The sequence below is a fragment of the Sorex araneus genome, chromosome 1, assembly GCF_027595985.1.
Source record: "Sorex araneus isolate mSorAra2 chromosome 1, mSorAra2.pri, whole genome shotgun sequence".
Classification (NCBI taxonomy): Eukaryota; Metazoa; Chordata; class Mammalia; order Eulipotyphla; family Soricidae; genus Sorex; species Sorex araneus.
This window is the reverse complement of record NC_073302.1, coordinates 81357673-81384906: the sequence shown is the minus strand read 5'-3', so window position 1 is coordinate 81384906 and position 27234 is coordinate 81357673. Positions and strand designations below refer to the sequence as shown.

General features: G+C 42.1%; 1 protein-coding gene and 1 pseudogene across 7 annotated transcripts in view; one reads left to right on the top strand and one right to left on the bottom strand.

The window, feature by feature from the left end:
- The window catches only part of IDNK (IDNK gluconokinase), a 30090-nt gene extending 8603 nt beyond the window's left edge, over window positions 1–21487 (top strand). For all 7 annotated transcript variants that reach the window (XM_055120822.1, XM_055120839.1, XM_055120829.1 and 4 more), the window contains 2 exons: window positions 16701–16744; window positions 18608–21487. In XM_055120822.1, the coding sequence (XP_054976797.1) occupies window positions 16701–16744; window positions 18608–18974 (411 nt within the window). In that variant the 3' untranslated portion in view covers window positions 18975–21487. The remainder of the gene's footprint in view (window positions 1–16700; window positions 16745–18607) is intronic.
- On the bottom strand, window positions 1844–16641 carry LOC101552851 (plasminogen activator inhibitor 1 RNA-binding protein-like; annotated as a pseudogene).
- Window positions 21488–27234: the final 5747 nt, after the last annotated feature.

The window sequence follows — 27234 nt, the reverse complement described above, 5'->3', positions numbered from 1 at the left end:
TATTTTATGGTTTCAGATCTAACATCAATGTTTGTAATCCATTTTTGTTTGTGGGGGGCTACCCCCAGTGATGCTCAGGGGTTACTCCTGGCTCTGCTGCTAGGAATTATTCCAGGAGTGCTTGGGGGGAACATCTGGGGTGCCAGGGACCAAACCTAGGTCAGCAGTGTGTAAGGCAAGGTCCTACCCACCAAGTGCCTCTCTTTCCCAATCTTTAATCCATTTTTTGGTTAATTTTTTTCATGGAGTGAGACAGTAGTCCGGTTTCATTTCTTTGCATCAGTTATCCAGTTTTTCCAGTACTAATCAATGAAAAGGATTTTCTTTCTCCATTTTATGTTTGTGGTTCCTTTGCCATAACTGACTGTCCATATATCTGAGGGTTTATTTCTGAGGTCTCAATTTTATTCCATTGGTCTGAATGTCTGCTTTAATTCCAGTTACTGTTTATATTACTATAGTTTCATAGCATATCTTAATTTTGGAGTATGTGGTCCTTCCTATTTTCATATTTCTCAGGATTGCCTTGACTATTTAGGGACTTTGGTGATTCCACACAAATTTTAGGAATGTTTTTCTGTTTTCTTGAAGAATTCCTTGGAATGTTGATGGTGACTGCGTTGAATCAGTATGACAGGATGGTCCTTTTTAACAGTGATAGTTCTCCTAATCCATCAGCATGGATTGTGTCTGTGTATTTTATTTCAACACAGGAATAGTTTTCAACATAAAAGTCTTCTAACCTCCTTTGTAAGTCAATATCTAGGCAATAAATTATTATAGTTGTAAGTGGATTGTTTCTTGATTTCTTTTAGATTATTGTAGCATATAGAAGGTAGCAGATTTTTGTGTACTAATTTTGTAGACTGACACTTTACTTGTTTCTAATATATTTGGTTGGTTTTTGAATTTTCTTATGTACGTTATCATTCCATATGCAAATAATGATTTTGTTGTGTTGTTTTGTTTTTGGGCCACACCTGGTTGTGGTGAGAGTTTGCTCCTGACTGACTCAAATAATGATAGTTTCACTTATTTTCCAATTTGGATTGCTTTCTTTTTCTTGCCCAATTAATGTGGCTAAGACTTCCAATACTGTCTTGAATTATGGTGGAGAAAGAGGACTTCCTTGACTTTTGTCTGATCTTAAAGGAAAAACTTTTAGGGGCTGGAGCGATAGCACAGTGGGTAGGGCGTTTGCCTTGCATGCGGCCGACCTGGGTTCGATTCCCAGCATCCCATATGGTCCCCTGAGCGCCACCAGGGGTGATTCCTGAGTGTAGAGCCAGGAGTAACCCCTGTGCATCACCAGGTGTGGCCCAAAAAGCAAAAAAAAAAAGGAAAAACTTTTAGTTGTCTGCTTACCACTGAGTTTGATGTTAGTAGTGAATTTCGTCAGTTTATATGTGTACAGTTCATGAATCATTTACCACTTGGTCATGATGTATATTGTGTCAGTGCATTTTATTTATTTCTGTAAGATTTCATTGAGGATTTTTTTTTAAACTGGTACACACTGTTCACACCTATATTTCAAATTTGGAAATGCATATTTGCAAGCAGCAATACAAAAGTATTCATGAAGAATGCATAATCTCTGAAAATTATGAAAACATCCTTGCTACCAATACATTTCTAAATATAAAACTGACTACCATATTGTTACTTCTGTGTAGTGAGAGAAGTTCATTTTCAAAACAGATAAAATTTAGTCTTTAGGTGTGAATGGTATGAATGAGTCTTTTTTTTTTTTAATTTCTTAGTCAGTTGGGATCCTTAAGCATGCAAAACCTCAGACAAGAGGGTCCACAAAGGAACCAGGATTGTCTTTATAGCAATCCAATTAAGCCAGAGCTGGGAATGACTCTGGGTCATCTACATTAGGAGCAGAAGTATTTGGTCAGTTCTGCTACCACGACTTGCATGCCCACCATGCCCACAGCCTCCTCTTCCTCCCCTGCCACCACATCCTGGGCAGCCAAGGTCTCCAAAATTGATCTCCAGCTGAGATGTTATATCATTTGCTGGCTTCTGGAAATGGTGGTCCATAACCGAATCTTCAGCATGAGCCTCTTCACTCTTTGACTTATGAAGAACAAATTCCTTCTTCCACCGTCCATCAGCACCTTCATTTGGTTTTCGAATATTAAGTTCTACTTTTGCACGGTCCTTATTCTGAGTTGCCTTCCATTCATTCAAAGTCATCTCTTTTGGACCCTATTCCTTTACTTCTTCAACTTCGTTCTCCGTATTTTCAGTGTCTCAACTGGATGTTCTTCACCTTCAGGTGTTTCCTCAGTCACATTTGATTGATCCAAGTCAGTTAATTCATCTTTGGCAGTCCCCCAGTTGTGAGATCCGCTACCACCACGCTGTCCTCATGTTTCAGGCCACTGTAATGTGAGAAAGAAGATCTATCACTTCCACTGTGCCTATCGAATTCACGCTTGCCACGAGAGTCAAGTCCATCTCCTCGTCCCATTCCACGCCCACGGCCTCCTCTACCTCTTCCAAGACGGCCACGGCCTCGGATGGGCCGGTCAGTAATCGGGCTATCAACTGAGAATTCTCCGCCTTCACCCTTTTCTTCAAGTAGTTTTTCAAGCGTCGTTCGCGAGGTGGTCGCTCTTCTGGTCTCCTATCAGTCATTTTCCCTTCACTCTGAAATTGTTGATCAGGTCTTCTTCCAACACGTCTTATTCCTTCTCTCGAGCGCGGGGGCGGCTGCGGCTCCTCTTGTCCCCTTGCGGCCCTTCTGCGACTCCTTCCGCAGCTGCTCGCCCGCCGCCTTGGAGTTGGTCAGCGCGGCGGCCTGAGCGGCGCTCTTGGACCCGGGGCCCAACGCTGCCCCCGCCGGCTTCATTTTTCTTGTTCTCCGCTGCCTTCAACACCTTGAAGGGGTCCGATTCGTCGTCAAATAACTGGGTCGAATCGACTGGTGACTGCGCAGCCGAAACCTTCCAGTAAGCGCCCAGGCAGGATGGTGGCTCGGGATTGCAGCGGCCGCGCGAGCCCAGAGCGCCTGCTTCCGCGCTTCCCACAGCTCCCTGAGGGTTTTTCTGTCTCTGTTTGTAAGGGATCTGTAATTTTCTTCCCGCCCCTGTTTTTTTTTTTTTTTTTTTTTCAAAAAGTCTGTCTGCTTTTACTATCAGGGTAATGTTGGCTTCATAAAAGTTCCCTTTTCTTCAGTTTTTTTTTAAGAACTTGAGAATAGTACCAGGTCATTGATTTTGTTAGATTTGAGTACTTTAGCTTTTGTTTTGAGGGAAGGTTGATTGCTGCTTAATCAGTTTCCTTGTGTAATTGACCTTTTTAAACTTCTCTGTTTTCCCTGGATTCAGCTTAGGGAAATTGTGTGATACTGAAAATTTATGTTTCCACTGTGTTCTTCACCTTGGTAGCATGAAGTCATTCATAGCACATTTTTGATTCTTGGAATCCTTTTTTCTTCATAAGTATTGCTAAGAAATGGTTTGTCAATCTTGTTTATCCTCTCAAAAGAATCAGCTCTTGCTTTCATTTATCTTTCAAAAAAAAATTTAATCGAGTAATTTACAATTTTCAGTTGTATAACATTCAGGCACCCATCCCTGCACCATTGTATGTCCCTTTTCTTTCCTTTCTCTATGACAGACATTCCCCCCAGCCCGTTTTAGGCACTGTGGTTTGCAATACTGTAACTGAAAGGATAGAATATATATCACTTTATGTCTTTTCAGCACCCAGTTCTTGTCCAGAGTGATCACTTCCTACTGTCATTGTCACAGTGGTCTCTGACTCTCTCCTCACAGCACACTTCCTACTAAGGACCAGTCCCCCTGGACTTCACTCCTATTGTCTCTGACTATTCTTCTCTCTTTTTAATCTATTTTATTTTATTTTTATAAAGTAGTTCACAATATTTTATTATATTTAGTATTCGAATACCAATCCCACCACCATAACACTTTCCCACCACCATATTTGGGATGTTTCCAACCCAAACCCCAGCCCCAAGGCAGAACCAAAATAATTCATTTTGTATTGTTTGTTATGAATAAGTGGCTGAAAGTGATCCAAAAACATTTCCTTAGAGGAATGCATGTGAAGATGGTTGTATTTCACCCAGGGGCCATTAAGCCCTTCTATAAGAGATTACTAACGTGTTGAAAATTGCACCTTGTGTGCTTATAAATGCTTTTACATGTATTTATATGTATGCGTGTGTATATGTGTGTATACATAGGTATATCTGTAAAAAAGTATATTTCCCTCCAAGATTAGTTGCCTCCTACTTTAAACCTTACCAAATATGGTGTGCTACTCTTAAAATATTAGAGGTATGATGTATGACATGTCCAAGGGCAAAGTTCACTTGTGGGTGAGGCTCCGCCCAAGCGTGTGGAGAGCAGCCGTATGGCGATGATTGAGTTCTGGAGCTTTCAGGTTGCCAGGACTGGGTCCCTTGAGGTAGAGAGGGGCCTCACTCACCCTCCGGGGTGCCCCAAATGAAAAGCCTGGTGCTGGGTCTGGCAGCATGGCTATGGCAGTGTTGTTTTATGCTCTTTCGAGAGAAGGACAGTGAGTCTTTGGATCATTATGAATAAGTGGCTGAATTTTTGATCCAAATTGTTTGGATCAAATATTTTGATGTTTGATGGCCGTACATGAGATTCTATTATTCTCTTATATCACAGATGAATATGATTATTCTGTCTGTCCCTCTCCCTCTGACTCATTTTACTCAGCATGATATTCTCCATGTCATCCATCTATGAGAAAATTTCGTGACTTTATTTTTTCTAACATCTGCATAACATGCCACAGTGTATTATACTCCATAACTAAATTATTTGTCTGTTCTTGAGCATTTGGGTTGTTTTCCAGATTTGGGCCATTGTGAATAGTGATTTCACTGAGCTTTTACAGTATCTTTTTTTTTTTTTTTTTTTTTTTTTTTTTTTTTTTTTTTGCTTTTTGGGTCACACCCGGCGATGCACAGGGGTTACTCCTGGCTCTGCACTCAGGAATTACCCCTGGGCAGCGCTCAGGGGGACCATATGGGATGCTGGGAATCGAACACTGGTCGGCCGCATGCAAGGCAAACGCCCTACCTGCTGTGCTATTGCTCCAGCCTCTACAATATCTTTATAAATTTCTGTTTTCCTTATTTCCACTGTAACTTTTATTATTTCCTTTCATCTACTGGCTTTGGCTTTAATTTGTTCTTTTTCTAAGTTCCTTGAAGTATGCAAAAATATTTATCATTGTTTTTGTTTTTCATTGAATCACCATGAGATACAATTACAAAGCTTTCATGATTGAGCTTCAGTTATACAATGATTGAACACCCATCCCCTCCACCAGTGCACATTTCCCAATGTCCCCAGTATCCTCCCCATTCTTTTTTTTTTTTTTTTTTTTTTTGCTTTTTGGGTCACACCTGGCAATGCACAGGGGTTACTCCTGCTCCTGGCTCTGCATTCAGGAATTATTCCTGGCGGTGCTCAGGGGACCATATGGGATGCTGGGAATTGAACCTGGATCGCCCACGTGCAAGGCAAAGTTTTTCCCTACCCTCTGTGCTGTCGCTCCAGCCCCCCTCCCCATTCTTAAGTGTAGGGCTGAGGTGTTTGTTTGACTTGCATTGATCTAGCAGACAGAGATGCATGTTTGACTTAGTCTTCCTCTCTTTTCCTTATACTGGTGTTTTGACATTGAAATTGTGCCATCCCTCACAGCACTAACAGTATTCTGATAGGTCCTCTTTCTTGCCCCAGTGTCTGCCTCTCAAGAGGGGATGTCAATTACTCCCTCCCTTCACAAGCACTGTGAATGTATCTGGAGTTCACAGACCCAGGTCCTTCATAACATCCTTACAAATAAGTCCACACTCCTTAGGGGTTACTCCTTAGTCTTAGTTTCCTCCTGACCTGCACTCTCACGTCTGATTCACTGTTGCTCAGTATTTCCCTGATCCACTTACTCAAGCGTCTTGGTAACAGGAATACTCTGATCTTGGAATTTGCCTTTTTTCTCTTTGGCAGACCTTAAATTGAAATCCTTCCAGACTAAATCCTCAGCATTTAGTCTACGGAGGGTTTGATCAGAATGACCTCTTCACCACTTTGTCATAGTTCTTTTATGGCCCTCATCTCTGCCCTTGAGTAATTTAACTGAGCATATATCTTCCATTAGGTTGTAAACCCTTGGAAGACAGGGATGTCGCCATCAATTATGATCTACCCAGTACTTGATACGGTGCTTTTTGCTTGTGTGGTAGTATGCAGGGGCTGGCTACTCCAGGCTCTGTGCTTGGAGTTGCTCTGGGGATGCTTGAGGGATCTTATGGTGCCCGGGGCCAGCCCAAAGTCTTCTACATATAAAGCATGTGTGCAGTCCCATTGAGCTGTCTCTGATATGGTACTTTGAACGTATTTAGTATTCATGGTTACTGGAGTTAAAGCTCAGTGTACATCATATTTGTGAATTAAGGTTTGTTTTTAATAAATTCAAAGTTTAAATTATTAGTAAATAGTATTGTTTAAAATGGAACTTACTCATTTTTAAAAATTTTTATTCCAAAGCAGCTCAATGAATTCTACATTATCCTCCATTTTATAGAAGTGCAAAACAGCAAGTAGCTTGCAAAAAGTTCCAGAGTGAGGGTAATCTCTGGCTTAGAAGATCTTCTTTTTCTAACTAAAAAGCCCTCACAATTCTAAAAAGAAAAAAAAAAATCCTGAGAAGTCAACCAAGATTGGTTAAATGAAGAGAAAGGATGAAAATGGGAAAGAGTTATTATAGCTCTCTATATGCGATCCATCCTGTCTGTTTCTCTCACTCCCTCCCTCTTCCAAATCTTGGTTCAGCCTTGGGAGATTATAGAAGTCCAGGAATTTACTCATTTCTTTAAGGTTCTCTTGTTTCATGGCATATTCTCAAAGTAATCTCTGATTTGGATTTCTGTAATTTCTGTTGTGATGTCACCTCTTTCATTTCTGAATTGGTTCATTAGGGTTCTCTCTCTTTCTTTCTGAGTCTTGTTAGTGGTTTATGATCTAGTTAATTTTTTCAGAGAACCAGCTCTTGGTTTCATTGATCATTTGAATTGTTTTTGGGATTCCACCTTTTTTTTATAATTTATTTATTTTTAATTAGTGAATCACCGTGAGGGTACAGTTACAGATTTATACATTTTTGTGCTTATGTTTTCCCCATACAAAGTTCGAGAACCCATCCCTTCACCAGTGCCCATTCTCTACCACCAGTAAACCCAGCATCCCTCCCATCCTCCCCAGTCCTGTCTCCCCCCACCCCACACTGCCACTATGGCAGGGTATTCCCTTTTGTTCTCACTCTCTGATTAGGTGTTGTGGTTTGCAATAAAGGTGTTGTGTGGCCATTGCGTTCAGTCTCTAGTCTACATTCAGCACGCATCACCCTTCCCCCGCATGACCTCTGACCACATTTTACTTGGTGTTCTCTTCTCTGAGTTGCCCAGAATGAGAGATCAGCCTCCAAGCCATGGAGTCAACCTCCTGGTACTTATTTATACTATTCTTGGGTGTTAGTCTCCTAGTCTATTATTCTATATTCCACAGATGAGTGCAATCTTTTTATCTCTGTCTCTCTCTTTCTGACTCATTTCACTTAGCATGATACTTTCCAGGCTGATCCACTTATATGCAAACGTCATGACCTCATTTTTTCTAACAACCAGCTTTTTTTAAAAAAATGAATTATTGTGAGATACACAGAAAGTTTTCATGATCCAGTTTCATCATAAAATGTTCAAACACCTGTCCCTCCACCAGTGTGCATTTCCCACCACCACTGCGCCAGTGTCCCCACTCCCCCTCTTTCCCTCTCTCTCTCCTTCCCCCCTCTCTCACCCTCTCCTTTTGGGCACTATGTTTTGCAATACAGATACTATGAGGCCATTATATTTGGTCCTTTACCCACTTTAAGCACACATCTTCCATCCAGAATGATCCCTTCCAATTGTTGTCATAGTAGTCCCTTCTGTATTCCAACGGCCCTCTCCCCTAGCCCTTGAGGCAGGTTCCCAACCATGGACCAATCATGACCCTTGCTTCTAACTGTATCTGGGTCTCAGTCTCATACTGTTTTTTATATCCCTCAAATGAGTGCAGCCATTCTATCTCTGTCCTTCTGACTCCTTCCGACTCATTTCTCTCAGCATGATACTCTCCATGTCCATCAGTTTATAAGTGAGTTTCATGACTTCATTTTTTTTTTTAACACCTGCATTGTATAGATGTACCAGAGTTTCTCAGGCACTTGGGTTGCTTTAAGATTCTAGCTATTGTGAAGTGTGCAATGAACATACAAGTGCAGATGTCATGCTGTGTTTTTGCACCCCAGGGGTATATTCCTAGAAGTGTTATTGTTGGGTTAGATGGAAGCTCAATTTCTATTTTTTTTTTTTTTTTAGGAATGCTAATACTGTTTTCTAAAAAGGCTGGACCAGTCGGTATTCCCACCAACAATGAAGGAGAGTCCCTTTCTCCTAGCATCCACGCCAGCACTGGCTGCTCTTGTTCTTTTTGATATGTGCCAGTCTCTGTGGTGTGAGGTGATATATCATTGTTGGTTGGATTTCCATCTCTTATTAGCAATGTAGAGCATTTTTTCATGTGATTTTTGGCCTTATGTATCTTTTTTGTGGGCATTTCTGTTCACTTCTTCTCCCCATTTTTCGAAGAAGTTGTTAAAGGACATCTGATGAGGGAACAGTGTGGCATGGCTTCATGTGGTCCAGGTGTGAAGATTCTGGTTTCTGCACAGGAGTGAAAGCCAGGTACCTCTGGATGGGCTGGAGCAATATTACAGAGGGGAGTGCATTTGTTTTGCACACAGCTGGTCTGGATTTGGTCCCCATCATCCCATATGGTTTCCCAAGCAACACCAAGAGTGATCCCTGACCACAGCCAAGAGTAAGCCCTTAGCACCACCAGATGTGGCCTCCCAGAAACAAAAAACAAAAGGAGAAGAGATAGATAGCTCTGGAGCTCCTTTGGGAAAGCCTTTCTTTGGTCTCGTGTGATCCACCAAAGGATCCTCCGCAGCTCAGGACTTAGAAACGTCATGAGTAAAGGTCAGAGTGCTCCTCAATTAGCCAACTAACCTTCTCTTTACTGTTTTTGTGAGCTGGGGACCTGGGCCCTAAGAGAGCAGTTCAGTGTAATATCTTACTGTGTAAATAAATGTCTGAAAAGCTTTTTTTTTGTTTGCGGGTGGGAATATAATTTTATAATTTTCTATTATCATTTTCATCGTAGAATTTCTTAAAAATTTTATCAACTAAATGAAACCACTATTTTTCTACTAAATGTAATTAAAATTTGAAACCGTAAAAAGGCTGAATTCAAAGAAAGGGTTGATTTATTTGTATAAAGGATAAAAAGTTCATACCAAAACATGGCTTCTTTTTCTTTTAAATGTCTCATTCATATTATAAAATATTTCAGTCATGGAGAAAGAATGGTGAATAATGTCAATACCAAGTAAAATAACAGTGCCAATGCCATATAGAATTTGACCTCTACTGATAAAGTATACAGACTTGCATGAGTGGGCTGGAGGAAATATGAAATCTGAGTTAGATGATAAAGCATAAAATTTCCCCCATGCTAATGGGAAGAAGTGGTATCTAAGATGAAGGAGTAAACAAATTATCCTTCTGGCTTAGTTCATCCAAAATCCACTGTGGACCATGCTGAACAACACAGTTTTTATTGTGTTTCCATCTCTGAATGAGTTTCGACTCATTCTTATAATTGCTCTTTGAATTATTTTAAAGTTAAAATGTGAATTAGCATTGAGCCCTCTCTCGTTGCAAACTCTCTCTTCTAAATCAGACGTTCTTTATGATGGAGAGAGGAAATGTTAACAGTGTTGAAATGTTAACTTTCACCGAGACTTACATAGTGACAAGGGATTTGACTGAAGAAGGCAGAATGAACGTGAGAAATGGCAGTGCTGCCTTTGCCCCCTACCTGTGCAGCCTTTCCACAGTGTTAGCATACGGAACATGGTTGCCCTCTAGGTGAGGCCTCCCCCTAACCATATTTACTGTATCACTGCATCATTGTCATCCCATTGTTGATCGATTTGCTCGAGCGGGCGCCAGTAACGTCTTCATTAGTCCCTGTCGCGTGCTAGTGTAGCTCAGTGGTGTACTGGGGGCTCTTTCAGGGCCAGGGGAATGAGAACCATCATTATTACTGTTTTTGTATCGAGTATGCCACGGGTACCTTGCCAGGCTCTGCCTTGTGAGTAGGATACTCTTGGTAGCTTGCCAGGCTCTCGAGAGGGGTGGAGGCTTTTGTTTGGGGCAGCCTTTATAGGTGTTCCCAGTCAGAAATATATATATATATATACATATATATATTTTTCCCTCTATGATTTATTGCCTAGTGTCTGAACCCCATCACATATGTTGTGGTAATCATGGAAAATGAGTAGGGAGTGTCTTACGATGTGTCCAGGAATATGTTCACTCATATTTGAGACTTGGCCTGAGCATGTGGAAAGTGGCCTGGAGCTTGGTGGCAGTTGGGTTGTAGGGGTCGGCTGCCAGGGCTGGGTCACTTGGGGTAGGGAGGGCTTTCACCTGCCCCCTTCTAGGGCACCCCAAGTGAAAACAGCCTGGTGTGAAGTCCGGTGGCATGGTATGGAGGCCTCATTTTATGCTCCCTTCCGGGAGAAGCAGCCGTGAGTTCTGGACAGTGGCCTATGAGGAGAGTATCTGGCACGGCAGGAGATGGCTTATGGGTGTGACCCCTGGGTTGCCGGAGACTGGGGGAAGCAGGCAGATCTCTGCTTCCAAGTCCCAGAGTCTTGGTCACAAAATTCTGCATTACCTGGGTTCAGTGGGACTTCCCTCATGCGTGAGGCTTGGCCCAAGTGTGTCCTCGGTTGGGTTGTGGAGGTTGGCTGCCAGGGCTGATTCCCTTGGGGCCGGGAGGGGGTCTCATATTTACAAGTTTCCTAAATAAAATCATAAGCTAGTTATGAAGAATGGAAGTGTATAAGAAATATAACTGTCACATGGCCCATAATACATGGCTCAACTTGAGACCAATGTAAAATCAGAAACTTCCTTAGTAGACATGCAATTTAAAAAGTAGAATTATGTGCCACTGAGCTGAATACATAGTCTGGTCCAGATATAGGATCAGACTTAGGAAAGAGACCTGAGTTTTCTCCAGGATGATCAACTTTTAAAGAGTACTTTTTACAAAAGTGGTTAGGACCAAAGTTTCTAAAGATGGTATGAGAGAGCATGTGGTGTGACCCCTAATAAGAAGAGGTCTGCTAATGAGACCATGACAGTCAGTCTGTCCAATCTCCAGTGTCAATCGTGCTTCACTGTCCCTCCTACTGCTGTTCTTGCAGAACCACCAAGCCTCCCTTAGATACACGTGCTTCCTTTACAGATAGAAAAATACTCAGTTGGTTTCACAGTGAGGTCTTGCTGTCCTGAAGCTCAGTCTTTCTCCTCTGGTTGGTTGACTTTGTCTAGCTCTGTCCTCTTTCTTAAATGTTGATCTTTAAGTTGAATTCTTAAAGAACAAGCTTATTCCCTTTCCCAAGTACCCAGGAAGGCATTTCCATGCAGCCCCATTTTAAGATTCCTCCCTCTAAGCATTAGCTTTCTAAAATGGTATCTGCCCGTGGCCTGAAGCCAGGCATACCCACTTAAATGTAAAACCCGCTCTGAAATGAGTATCCCAAATGTCCAGCTCTCTTTCAACCTTCTACTAAAGACTTCTTTTGGGAAATATGGCCAGGAATGCTGTTTTCAAAAAGGGTCATCTTATAAATGTGTGTTTGTTTTTTCTCAGTCACCCGTTAGTCCAGGAACAGAAGCTTGTCTATCACGGGGAATAGTGGGCACCAGTAACATTTCCATTGAGACTTGTTGTTACTGTTTTTGGCATATCGAATATGCCACAGGGAGCTTGCCAGGCTCTGCTGTGCGGGTGAGATACTCTCGGTAGCTTGCCAGGCTGAGAGGGATGGAGGAATCGAACCCGGGTTGGCCGTGTGCAAGCCCTACCCACTGTGCTATCACTCCAGTCCAAGGAAACAGATAGAAGACAGAAATTAGAGGTTTAAAGGAACTTAAAATTTTTGCTCTGGGGATATACCAGTGTGTTCAAGGCTCACTCCTTCCTAGCTCTGCACTCAGGGATCACTCCTGCTAGTGCTTGGGGTACCGTATGGGATGCCGGAGACTGAACTTGGGTCAGCTTTGTGCAAGGCAGCTTCTACCTGCTATACTTCTTTCACTCTGGCCTGGGAACTTAAAATTCTTTTCTGTTAAACTCAGATCCACCATGTTTACTGCTAGCAATGCCTGGCCACCTCTATCTGACCATGGGTCCCTTCCGACCTTGGTACTATTTGTTGGCTTCCTGGCAACTGCCAGCAGCCCACTCCCTTGCCCGATTTTTTATCTGTAATCTTCTTGAAATATCCTGGGGACCCATAAGGGGTGGAACATGGCTCCCAGCTGAGAACACTGGTCAGAACACTGTGTTCAAAGTATACAGAATATTGAGTCGGTTTCCCTTACATACACAATTAGCCCTTGTACATGGATGAAGGTGAAGATGCAAATTCGTGCTAGAACCAGCATCTTTTTTTCTCATGGGATGGGGAGATGTTTTGCATGCACGAGCCCCAGGTTCAATGGCCAGTATCACATGGCACTGTTGAAGTGGCCAAACACTAAAACAAAAATACTATAGAGGGGCTGGAGAGATAGCACAGCAGGTAAGGCGTTTGCCTTGCACGCAGCCGACCCGGGTTCAAATCCCAGCATCCCATATGGTCCCCTGAGCACGGCCAGGGGTAATTCCTGAGTGCAAAGCCAGGAGTAACCCCTGTGCATCGCCAGGTGTGACCCAAAAAGCAAAAAAAAAAAAAAAAAAAAAAAATACTATAGAGGTTCTTTCCTATATCCAGACAGTCCAGAAAATACGATATTGTAGGGGTAGTTTGAATTTGTAAATACAGCCCCAAACGTTTTTATTCTTACAGACTTCTCCTGATTTGATGTCTCAAAACATTTATCAATAATAAACATTTAAAAATATTCTTCCAGTCTCCTCATATATTTTGCAAATTTAACTGCAGATATGTAGCTCGTTATCTATATGTAATAACTACATTTATTCCTCAGAACACACCTACATAACATTGCAGTAGTAATTTATGTGAATTATATAGCTGTTATAATTTGGTGATTGTCATTTGTGTTAGTACTTTAGCTGTCCCACTTAAACTCCTAAATGGTCTCCGGTTGAATGGTGAGTGCAGGGGCCAGAGCAATACTAGTGGGTAAGGCGTCTGCCTTGCATGCAGTTGAGCTGGGTGCAATCCCTGGTGTCCCATATGATCCCCTGTGCACCGCTAGGAGTAATTTCCCGAGTGCAGAGCCAGGAGTAACCCCTGAGCATTGCTGTGTGTGACCCAAAAAGGAAAAAAATAATAATGAGTGGTGGGTTCATGGAAATAAAAATCTTAAAATTTTATTACTACTAAAACTACCAGATCCTTATATAACTGTTGAGGGAAAATAATTGTCTACCAACAGTTGTCAACCAGCCATACTATTCCTTAAGAAAGACAAAAGACATTTACTGACATTCAGAAATCAGAGGGGAAATTGTCGATTCTAATGGAAGAATTTGAAGTATCTCTTAAAAATGAAGAATATTAGACAAAGGAAATTAGTAAGAATATGTAAACAGCAAATGTAACATAAAAATGAAGAATAAACGTTCTTCTCAATACATATGGTTGATTTCAAGAAAGTGACCATGTACTAAACCATATGGTGCTAGTGCTTCATGGTTCAGTTTACAAATTCTAAGAAAAAGCATAAGACACTTTTATCACAATGCAACATACATAGCAAAATGCATCAAAAATTCACCAAATGTAATAGTAATTTTTGGTGGTGTCAGGAATCAAACCCATAGTGTAAGTTCTGTACTACTGAGTCAGGCCGACTCCCCTGAAACATTACTTGAGATGGAGAGAATAAGGATATCATGTATGAATGAATGCAATAGTTTTTTGTTGTCGCTTTTTGGGTCACACTCAGCCATGCTCAGGGCTATTCCTGGTCAACGCTCAGAAATCAGTCCTGGTGGAACTGATTTGGGGGTGCCGAGGACTGAACCCAGCTTGGTCACGTTCAAGGCAAGTGCCTTAACAGTACTATTGCTCTGGCTGGCCCCTGACTGCAGTTTAGAAAAGTAAAAAGGTTGAACTTGGTGCCCAAGTAGGAAACAAATACTGGAAGATATGATGTCAGACTGTGTGAATGCACTTGCTAATACCGCGAGAACCAGCATCCAGACATCTTAAGTAATCTCATCTGCTAACTAGGGTGTTGCAGTTACCAAAATGAATCAAGAATAAAAAATATTAATATAATCCAGCACTCAGATTACCTCATATGTGCTAGGTCCTGGATTCAACTCCTGGCACTGCACAGGCTCCCGAGCATTAAAGGGAGTGTCCTCAAGCAGAGTTGGGAGTAGCCCCTGAGCACAGCACACCCCAAACACACCCACTCCTGTGCCAAGGAACTTCAGACCAAATAGCTACTGCCAGAAAAGGTCCCGGGCCCTGGCATTTTGGCCTCTCCCATCCCCAAGAATTGCTAGCCTGGTAAGAGGGGACAAGGCTCTCAGGGCACAGGTCTCAGCATGAATGTTCACGCACAAATCTTGGCACCAGCAAGATGCCAAATACCTGTGTACACTCGTATGTGATGGGGGTGGAATTGGGGGTTATTAAACTGACTGGAGGCCTCAATCCCTTGACCCCCATACTAGAGTGTTCTCCAACACTCTAGGTAGAAGGTGAGCCCTGGTGTAGACCAGCTCCTAGCAGTGTGTGACAGGTACCTGCACTGAGGGACTCGGGGGCACTTGGCCATCCACATGCAGGGTGGAGAGCTGCCGTGGCAAGGAATTTCTCCCACCCCTTAGACCAAGCCTGGGGCCATGCTTAAAGATGCTCTTTTGAATAGCCACTCTGACCCTTGCCATCTACACCCACCAAGCTAGACCTCAACTTCTGCTTGAGCCACCCCTGTCCCTACACCCTACACTCTAGGTCCAGGGCAGCCCATTGCTTAGTGCTTTCAAAGCTCACCTGGAAGCCACTGTGGTTCCAGGGGAAAAGGGCTTCCCCATTTTCCAGATGAACCCACCTTCCCATTGAGGGTCCCAGGAAGGAGTGCCCCTTGTTTGCGCTCTGGCACCAGGGCCTGACCGCAGGGTCCCCTTCCAGAAATGCACTGAGACATGTCTCTCCAGTTAAAGAAAAATACCAGTCATATTGGGATGTTTCCAGGTTTTTGAGTTTCGGTGCTAGAGCTATCTGTCCTAAAACTGGGTAATTTACTCATTTCTCACTTTTTTGTGCCACACCTGATAGGTAGGACTTACTTCTGGCTCTGCATTGAGAAATTACTCCTGGTAGGGCTTGGGGAGCCACAGTGGGTACCGTGGATGGAATCGGGGCCAGCTGTACGCAAGGCAAGCTCCCTACTGCTGCATATTGCTACAGCCCCTTCTCACATCTCTTGAGGCTTGAAGAGGAGGATGCCAGCAGTCTGATGCCTCATGGGGGCCCTCTTTGCAGTTTGCAGAGCGCAGCCTACTGAGTCCTTGTGGGGTTGCGAGTCAGGTGCCTCAGCGAAGCATATGCATTAGCCTCCTGGCCTCTAATTTCCTGAGAACTGCATGGCTATATTTAAAACCAAACATGAGGGCTGGAGTGAAGCACAGCGGGTAGGGCATTTGCCTTGCACGCAGCCGATCTGGGTTCGACCCCCCAGCATCCCATATGGTCCCCCGAGCAGCACCAGGAGTAATTCCTGAGTGCATGAGCCAGGAGTAACCCCTGTGCATCGCCAGGTGACCCAAAAGGAAAAGGAAAAGAAAACAAAACACAACACCTCCAAATACCATCACACTATGACTTCCATATACGTACAAAACTGTCTACTTTTGAATATGGCCACATTTTAAAAACCATTTAAGGGGCTTGAGTGATAGCACAGCGGTTAAGGCGTTTGCCTTGCACGCGGCCGACCCGGGTTAGATTCCCAGCATCCCATATGGTCCCCCAAGCACCGCCAGGAGTAATTCGTGAATGCATGAGGGAGCCAGGAGTAACCCCTGTGCATTGCTGGGTGTGACCCAGAAAGCAAAAAAATAATAAAAACCAATTAAACAGGGATGTTTTTAATGCATGTAGCTAAACGGTATTTGGCTAAGTAGAAATTTCTAATGATGCTTTCATCTGAGGAGAGTTTTGTTTGTGGAGGTTTGAAGGAAACCAGTCAGCTGACCTAAGGATTTTGTCAGTAGCTCTCTGCACTCAAAAAGCAGAGGTCCCTAAAGAGCTGTGTAATACAAGACTTGTAAGCACTTCACAAGGCAATGGGGGGAGAGAAACGAAGAGGCATACTGCCATTTCTATTGGTGTATAGAGGCCCTGGTGCCTGAAGAAGGGAACTGTGCTTCTACTGTCCAGTGGCCTGGATCTCAGTTTTGTACATGATCACTTACCAAGAGCTCTCTGGATCTTAATATAGGTGAACATAATTAACTATGTTTCAGAAAAAAAATGATACCTGAAAAGTCACTTTGCTTTAATTTCAGGACAGAATTCCATGGCTCTGCAAATTACACGACATATTACTAAGGTAAGAGAGGGTGAGCCTTGGCCTAAGCACTAAGTATGGAAAGCCTAGCAGAAAGTGCAAAAGCAGGTTCTTGAAATGGCAACAGATAGATGACAGAGATCAGAATAAAATACACTTCTACCAAGTAATTAATGATTTTGTTATTTCTGGGCCACACCCAGAGGTGCTCAGGGCTTATTCCTATCTCTACACACAGCAATCACTACTCTCCAGCTCAATGCCAGTACAGTCATGGGCAAGCAAGTACTCTACCCACTGTACTCTCTCTGCGTCCCCTCTCCCCCCAGTACACCTGATGATTTTATTCAGGCATAAACATGTAGTTTAGCTGGATTCTGGAGACAATCCTGAACAGCTCCACAACTATTACCTGGGAATCTTGGTCAGATACATGGCATTCATAGTCTGTTTCTACATCTGAAAATGGGGATAAATATCCCTAACTATTTTGAGTTATTGACAAGATGCAGCATGATTAGCACCTCTAACAGTATGTTAAGACATAAAGTAAATGCCCAAACAATAACCAATGAATTGTAGCATTGTTTCAGCTGTATCTCAGTACCTTTTCTTCCCCCTCTGAGCCCAGAGAACCTAAGATCATTTGTGGTCAGCAGTTGGCCACCAGAATTGGAGTCTCCAAATTGTCCGGCTCTGTAGCATACCTCCTCCACCCATCTGCCTGATACCAGGAGATTCTGGTTAGGACATGGAGTAAAGAGAAAAGGCAAGGTGTGTGTTATAAATTTTGCTTTGTAAGATAAACTCCTTTTTAGGAGCCTAGTATCATCCAAGCTAATCTCACACTACACTTGGCGGAGGTGTCAGCCTCATCTTTGCATCAGTCTACGGTTTTGACGTCTAGAGCTCCAGGATTTAAGAACTCTCAATCAGTCCCAATGTGCTGACCTGAGATGGAAGCAAAAATGATTTTCAGAGAAGCTGGAGCAGAGCCAGACTCAGAATAAACATGCGTCCACACCTGCCCCCTGCAAAGTGCCAGAAGATCCAGACACACGTTTATAGTTCCATCTACATGGTCCGCAGACTGTTGGTCATTACTACCAAGGGCCCCCTAAGAATGCACAGCTAGAATGTGAACCTGGTCTTAAGTTTCCACGCTAGCAGTTAACCTTCCCCTCTATACTGGAGTCCCTTCCCAAGCCCCCAAGATTTCAGGGATGGGTGCAACATGGTTCTGGGTAGAAGCCATGACTCAGTCTCCTGCTGTCTTTGACCACACACTGATTTTCCCTTCTTGGTGCCTTGTCATTTGCCTCTGTGTTGAACTTTTTTGTGCATGACCACAAAGAGCAGGGACCCTCTTTTGTACTTCTTACAGCGGTATACAGAGAGCTTCTCCAGATTTTTGCCCAGCATACTGTAGTATTAAGAACTGGGAGAAACCAGCTGTGAAATTCATATCCCTGAACACCCATGGAGAACCTGAAATAGCTATGTGTGTTGCACAGCCTCCTGGCAGCTGATCCACACACTAGGACTGAGCTGATACTGCACAAGTACACAGGAGCAAAATACCTGGAGAGCACTTACATATGAGCTACCATGATAAACTTTCATTAGCAGAGTAAAAAATCCAATCAGAACTTTAACTCCCTCAAATCTTATTACCATTGCCTGCTGACACGAAGCCTAACGAATAACATTTTGATCCTACATTTTATGCTGTACTCTTATAACAAAGATGTTAAGAAAATCACATGGGAAATGAACTCACTGTATTGTGTAATTTTATAAGAATATTCCTGTTTATAAGAAAACCCAAATATAAGTAGACCCATGTTGCTCATGGCTGAACTGTACTTTAAATGCTTTCATTCCTTTCTCTGACTTTTTAAACAGAGATACAACTTCAGGACAACCTGTGGTTCTAGCATGCTCGGCTCTTAAGAAAATGTACCGAGACATCTTAATCGGAGGAAAGGACAGTAACTCTCAGAAGTCTGCTGAGTCTGGGAAGGAGGAAGAGTCAGCGGAGGTGAAGCTCCTGGTGGTGTATCTCAGTGGGTCATCAGAGGTTATTGCTGAACGTTTATGCAAAAGAAAAGGCCATTTCATGTCCCCTAATTTATTGCAGTCCCAGTTTGATACTCTAGAGCCACCTTCAGCTCCAGAAAATTTCATCCAAATCAGTGTGGACAAAACTCTTTCAGAGATAATCACTACAATTATGGAAAAAATAAAACCAAGAATCTTTTCTAGTCAGTAGTTCTAAACAGAATTAAGCAAAAATCTCAACCCCGTGCCAGATCATGTTCAGTACTGTATTCTAAATTAAGGTAACCAGTAAGCGCTTGTTTGGGTGTACTTTTAGGAATCTGTGATGCCACTGTACATTGGTAGATGAGAAGTAACTTTGAAAGTAAAAGCTTCAAGAATTCATGTGACTCAATCAAATGATTAGAGTAATATTGATCATTAATACTGTAAACCATAATCTTAAACATTCTGATCATTTCTGTATTCAAATAAATTAAATTTGACTATCCTGGCAACTCCTGAAAACTGGTCTTAGTACAAAACAATCGCCAAGTTATTTTATAGCCTTTTCTTGAGTTATTTCAAAACAGACAATGCACTTATAAAGTTCACAATTATATAATAAATTGTAAAGGCAGAACTGGAGTGAACAATAACCAGGCAGGTGTCAATATGCCTATTCTGCCATGAAAGACACCACTCGCCCTTCTAGGCAAACGCTGGCGAATAGCACTAAGCTGCTTTAGTCATACCAATGGGCAGTGATGAGCAGACAGTTGCTGGGCAGTGTGAAATGATAGGGGATGTTGAAGATTCATTCCTGGCATCAACTAAACACCACATAGGGAAGCAGAATCTGACTGTCATAGTCTAGTTGAAGCTTTTTGCCATGGGCTTTAGGAATAAGGTTCAGTGTTCTCTGTCCAAGCCAGTGCCCCAGCACCCAGCCACTCTGCTTGCCCACTGGTTGGTCCTGGGCAGACAGATACTCTTTTCTTTCACAAAGGCAGTCGCTCAAGAACTGCATATGTAATGTGTGAGGTGTTGATGGAACAAGTGGAATGAAAGGGCCCTTCTGGTGGCTGGTCAAAATGCAGCACCTGTATTCTCTCTGCCATGCTATTTAGGGCACCATTTGCCAATCTCTGGTTTATATATTTAAGGTTGAGGTCATGAAGCTGTCCAGTCAGTACATCCTTGCTGGGCGAGTGAGCTCCACAATTAGAGGAAAGATCGGTACATTGTTCTTAGTGCCATACTGGATGCTGTGATGGTCACCAGGGAGGGCCTGAGACTCCAAAGCCCAGGATCTCTAGTGGCTGGGTGGGAAGGTAGGGTGAGAAGATACCAGATTATCTGAGTAAAGGATGCACAGGAAGGATGTGAGCGGGGCCTTGAAAATAGATAAAGGAGGATAGAAGTCTGTGCCCCCGTTCCCATCCCAGACTAAATGCCAAAGTACTTCCTTTAATGCAAGACTTGAACCAGACTGCCATGGCTCCTCCACAGCCGTGCAATCATTCTAGGTCTCAGCTTGTCCAGCTCCCCCACCCCCACATCAGGGACAAGGACAGAAAATAAAAGAAATACAGTAGCTCTCAGCCTCAGCTGCATGATACACTTACCTGAGGAACTTACTCAGATATCTTCTTCCTCCCCAAAACCTATCCAGCCAACACTGATTAGGAGGGGCTGAGGTCTCTGGAACAGAAATATTCACAGCAACACTGATGAGCAGCCTGGCTTGAGAACTGCAGGGTAACCTCTGACAACAGGACTATGCCTAGCTCTCCAAACTGTGCTGATACCACAATGCCACAACCAGAAGAGAGGCTTTTCAATAATGAAGTTCAGGGATGGACAGAGGCCTAATCTGGGACAGATGCACTGAAAAACTTTAAAAGGTCACGGTTATCTATCAGCCTAAATGAAGCTCTGGGCAGGTGAGTGGGGATTAGTGGCTGATTTAACTTGGTGTAACAGGTAGAAGAAACTGAGGGGGTAGGGAAACAATTCCCTTTCTCTACTAAGGATACTCTTGAGTTATATGATCCGAGGTAGAGTAAACCACAGATACAGTATTTCATAAAGCCTAGCTGGTCTTCCCTTGCATGGTTCTCTTAGCAGGGGGAAATAAAGGTTTTCAAATTCTTCTCAGTAAGTAAATACATATATGGAATGAGTGTAGAGACATTTGTCTTTAAAGTCATTAAGTTTACCAGCAATCCCGTTTACTCACACAATAATAAAGTATTATTACTCAGCCATAAAAAAGAATGAAGGCCTGTTACATGCTACAACATGGATGAATGCAATAAGGCATTATGTTTAGTGATAAAAGCCAGGACAATAGACAACATATTAGTTGATTCTATTTGTAAGACAGGAAAATTCACAGAAAGCAATCAGTGGTTTTTCAAGGAAGTAGGGAAGACAGGAGCTGGGCAGCATTTCTTTGGGGGAAAGGGGGAATAATGGAAATGTTCTAGAATTAATAGTGATGACTGTGATAACAATAAAATTACTAAGCATAACTGAAATACTTCAAAATGGTAAATTCTTAACATGTAAAATCCAGCCAACAAAAGCAGAAACACTATTAGTATATACTTGTGTCTGTATGAATATATACTCACAATGTATGTGCACAATGTATGTATACACTAATTAGAATATATTAGTACATATCCATAGATACCCATGTCTGTATGAATACTCACAATGTATGTGCGCGTGCACACTCCTCCCTCTCTCTCCCCCCTTCCCCTTCCTCCCCCTCTCCTCTCTCCCCCCCCCCAAAAAAACGGAAAGGCTATTCAGGCATATGTTACTAACACTGCAAGCCAGAGATAGGAGAAATATCCACTGTGTTATAACCCCAAAGCTTCATGTTTTAAATAAATTCTGCTATTTGGTTTGTGCATGGGGAACATAGCTAGCGCAGCTGGAATTTAAGTTTACTTTCCAGCACACATGGCTGTTCAGTTGCTGGTTTTTTTTTTTTGAGACTGCAGTTGGGCATATCAGTTTGTCTCCACACAAAGACTTTTCTAACAAGGCTGCTTGTGCTTTGTTATGACCTGGTAAGTTTCAAGTATTTTTTAAAAAATGAAAGCTGTAAGTTTAAAGCCTTATTACTTCTCCCATTTTTTAAAGGCCCAGCAATTCTTACCCAAATTCAGGGTAAGCATCACAAATCTCACTGCTTAATGAGAGCATTCTTCCATCTTAAATTTACCACAAACTTAATCCTGGAAAGGGGGACGTGTTGCTGAAGTAGAGTTTTCTTCTGCCAAGTCCCTGCTTTTACGGGGGAGAAATAGTGACGACTACTTACTAAATATTGTACAATGAATTAGGTACTGGAAAAGTCACCCAGTACTTTTCAAGCCATTCAGAAGGGAACCCCATTAGCCATTATCCTCACCATTTTATCCTTGCAATACAACCTTTTAAACTTTTTCTGTGGATGTACACACATCTTGGATTTTTCATGTAAATGAAATGACTGACCGAATTAGGTATATTTTTAAGTTTCACTCCTGCTTTATCAATACTTATTTTTTTTGCATTTTCCAGCTCCAGTATCTATAGAGAATATACTTTTTAAACTTGGTATTTCAAATTGAGGTACACTTTGATTGTATATGCCACACCATACCCACCATCAAATGCATAATTACTCTTTGCTAACAATCAACAGCTGTGGTCCTGGAGGCTCCTGAGTCACCATCAGGGTCACCCAGGTAATCCCACTCCTATCTCGACCACTATTCCCCTTCTGTAACCCTTATTTTGTTGTCAAAGTATATGTCCCATTTTATTCAATCATCTCTCCTTCGCCAGCCAAAGATCTTTGGTTCTCCAAGGCAATTTTCAAGTTACCTACTGCTCCCAATAGCCACTAATGCCCTACTCCCATTTATTTGCATCAAAGCTGGTGGCCTCCTGAGGATCAGCAGGTGAGGCTCCAGGGTCATCCCCAGCAGGGCAGGACCCGAACAGTTGGCCTGGTTGGCTGTAGAGATGAGGGAGTGGGGCGTCCTGAACACAACTTGGGAAGACCCCTCTCCCCCAGTAAAAAGTGCATCCAGAATAGCCACAGAGCCCCCCACTTGAACTCTGCATAGCCTATACCCTCCAGCACTAGAGTAGGTCAGTAGTTAGTTGAATGAAGATGTTCCCAGCAGTATTTAGGAGAACATGGTTATGGGAATCTGAGGCTCTTCCATGCAAAGCAAAAGCTACAGCCCTTTGAGTCATCTTCCTGGCTGTGAATTCTATTTAAAAATATTTACCTTGAATATACTTTTATTGGACTGGAGCAATAGCACAGCAGGTAGACCGTTTGCCTTGCATGCGGCCAACCCGGGTTTGATTCCTCTCTCCCTTTTGGAGAGCCCAGCAAGCTACCTAGAGTATCCCGCCCACACAGCAGAGCCTGACTAGCTATCCATGCTGTATTCGATATGCTAAAAACAGTAACAAGTCTCACAATGGAGACATTACTGGTGCCCACTCGAGTAAATCGATGAACAGGACAACAATGGTACAGTGCTAGACTTTTATTAACTATGTATTCTATTAAATAGGGTGGAGCCACAGCGACAGTAAAGCAGGTAGGCTTGCCCTATACGGGTCCTGCACGTGGCCAACCCAGGTTCAATCTCTGGCATCCTATGCGGTTTCCTGAGCACCGCCAGGAATAATTCCTGAATGCAGAGCCAGGAGTAACCCCTGAGCCATTTCTGGGTATGGTCCAAAAAACAAACCAAAAGGTATCTAGGGCCTTTATACAGCTTTGGACTTTTGATCAAAAATATAAAGAGACCCCCTATGTATGCCAAGCTCTATAATGTCAAGCAAGGAAGACTGGATTGTAGAACCAGAGCAAGGTAAGTTATAATTAAAGAGTCAGAAAAAGAATCATTAGCATGCATAATCGAAACTACAACCTGAGGATGTGCTTCACTGTTGTCACTTATTTGGCAAGCTCAACCTATTCTACTAAATGTTTCTGAAGCAAAGCTGTTAGAATGAAGCAAATTTCTAGAAGGGTTGGCCACACAAGAGCAGTTCAGGTAAGCATGTTGAGAACACCCACTCCTGACAAGTGATGGCAGCTCCAACCAAGGGAAATGATAGCCAGAAGGACTATGCAACCCTTCATCTCACGACTCACAAAGGTCAAACGGATGCTTTAAAATTAACTTCCTCTGGCAATTAATTTTTGTTTTGGTCACTCAGCAAGTGCTCAGGGCTACTCCTGGATGGTTTGGGGCCATATGAGGTGCCAGAGATAGAACTTGGACCATGTGCAAGGCAAGCACTCCACCCATTGTACTACCCTGGCAATTAAGTTTTAGCAGTAATTCCTTCCCCTTCGTATCTTACTAGAAAATAACCCTGTACTCTCCACCTACACATACAAATTAGAATACAAAGATGCTATAGGAATTCCATCTCCCAATACTTCACCTTAATCCACTTTAATCAGAATTTTACCCTCAATTCTCTAATCAGGGCAATCCTTCACATTACAAAATTCACAGGTCAAACTTCAGTCCACGATGAATATTTGAAGCAATAGCATGTAACAGCTCATTTACTTTCCCTGCAAAAGTGTCTTACCTTTCAAGAATCTCTAGGTTCTCATCTTTTTTCTCATGCTTTTTGCATTTCCTTAGCTGGTTTCCTCTCATCTCCTTGACTGAATTAGATAAATCAAGGCTTCATTTTTCCAAATGTGCTTAATAACATCCACTCTCTGAAATTGATCTCTTCAGGATTTTCAATCTTGGCACTATTTCTCTTTGGGACCAGATAAGTCTTGTGCTATGGAGAGCGGTCAGGTGCCTCAGAGAGTCTTTCACATCTTTGGCCTCTACTCAACAAGAAGCCATCAATAGCCCCAATCATGATGTCAAAGCTCCAGACAATGCCAAAAGCGTCCTTGGGAACACATCATTTTGGCTGATAACCAGTGATATAGGGTCCTTGGCTTTAAAGTAAACCATCTTTATACACATAAAAGTTATGTATCGTGTTTATATCTTGAATCTCTTCTTGCATATCTCTATGTCAATGCTTTATCACATGGAGATTATAAACTTGATTTATCCGGCTGTAAAACCTACTGCCTCTGTCTTCCAAATATACCCAACTCTTGACTCCCTGCTCCTACCAACCTGAATTCTCTCACCAGATTGCTACCTCATGCAACACTCTGCTTGTCCACCCTAGTCTCCCTAGTTAGTCTCACATGAAATCTTATTAGAAATACAATTTTTCTCCAACTCTAAAATCAACCCTGCATTTTTAAATTGAAAACAAAAATTACAGTATAAAGTCTTCTATCTTAAATACCCAAACCACTCACTATCCCCTTCTCACTGATTACATCTTCTAGAAAACTTTCTTCCTGGCTATCCTGTCCACATGGAACAACCTATGTTCTGAAAACACACTCAAAAATACTATCATATTAGTGCCTTTTATTAGTTGCTCTACAAAGATTTTACTCACATATCCTAAAAATCCCTACTGACACATGACTACCATGTAAAAAGATTCTTCTTGAATCAGCCATCTTACTCTTTATTTCACCACCAAGCGTTAAGTCCTACAAGCATGTATTTTATATAGTCTCCCCACATTCTACTATGTAAAAACTCCTTATGAAAAAGAATTTTACTAATTTACTGCTATACTCAACACAGAGTCTGGCATTTAACAGGTATTCAATAAATACTGACTTGGTTAAGCAATGGCTACCTATTGGTGATTAAAGATACAAAAAAGGCTGAAGAGGAAAACAATGCTACCTAAGTAAATGCTAAGAAAATTTCAAAGCTGACCCCCCCAAACTAAGATGCACATGAGAAAGAACGTAATAGCTGACAGTATTAACAGTTGAAGATAAGACCACTGAAGAAACTTTAAGAAGAATTCAGAACCGAGCCTACAAGAGACAGCAGGTTGTATAAGTCAAAGAAGATGGACGAAAATCTAGAAAGGAATACTAGGTGCAATATTTCTGTTACACCTACTGGAAAAGTGAAAATTTACTAAGAATAGGTTCTCTAGAAGCACGTTCACAGAAAATGGTATAACCTCAAAGAAGTAAAGGAAAAAGGAATACCGCCCTAGCAGTCAAGAAGTGCTAGGGATCTAGGTCTGGGCTCTGCACATTCTAGGCATGTGCTCCATGAGTTTCAGCAATCTACCTGGTAAGTAAAACAAATTTCTAGACTCTTAATATGTTCACACTGGCGCTGCAATTAGGATTACTTGGATCTGGTGTCTTCATTAAATAAATCCTTTCAATAAGCACAAATTAAAATTTTAAATGATCAATAAGGAATTTTCAATTACATGGCAGTTTTCTATCTACCAAACCAATTTGTACGTATCTGATGGCATAGTCTGTCTCATGTGACATCAAAGTGAGCCATTGGTGATACTTGCAGACATCCAGATGTGAGGTACATGTAGGGTTAAATTTTTAATAGGCCATCTTGCCACTTTGTTTTTTTTTTTTTTGCTTTTTGGGTAACACTGATGATGCTCAGGGTCACTCCTGGCTCTGCACTCGGGAATTACTCGTGGTGGTGCTTGGGGGACCATATGGGATGCCAGGGATCGAACCCAGGTCAGCTGCATGCAAGGCAAATGTCCTATCTGTTATACTATTGCTCTAGGCCCCCATCTTATAATTTTTAACATGTCTAATTTAATGTTAATCTGTAAGAAAGTAAATGTACAGTACAATGTATCCCTGCAGAATAGACATGACAGCCCACCCTTCCCTATTATTACTATTGTTAATATTTTATCCACTGTCCTATGTAGCTGTGATCTACTAAATAACAAAGTAATGTCTCCTCACACCAAAGTTTTCACTGGTATATTTAAGCCACGTCTGCACACTTAACAGACGCTAGTCGACATGTGCCTGACTGATCAGTATTTACTACTCTTCGTTAAATCGCAAATATTCCTTCTTTTGTGTAAAGACCTGAAATTTTATTTTCAAACTGCTCCTCTGTATTCAATTTGTAATAAATACCCCAATAAGAAAAGTTATATCCATAAGATACTTAGTGTTCTTTAAATGACTTTGAAAGCTCTAAGTAATCTGAACTGTTTAAAAGCTACTCAGTTCTAAGATAAACATACCAGAATTAAAAAAAAAAAAACACCACACCAAAATAAACTGCAGCAGTTGTTCAAAAGTACAAAGAACCAGCCCAATATGCTGCATAAATCTTACCATCACTTTCACAAAGAAATCATGTCTTTACTTCGTAAAGTCAAATTACGGGAGACGGGGAAATCCTAAAAGAAAAAACTCCACAGAGCACGGGTCACTAATCTGACTACCCAGTGGCTATTATTTTTAAATACAAAAGAATGTATTTGCACATTTTAACTGTGAAAGCTTAAAAATAAAGAATAATGTGTGATAAAAATTTTGGATAAGTCAACTC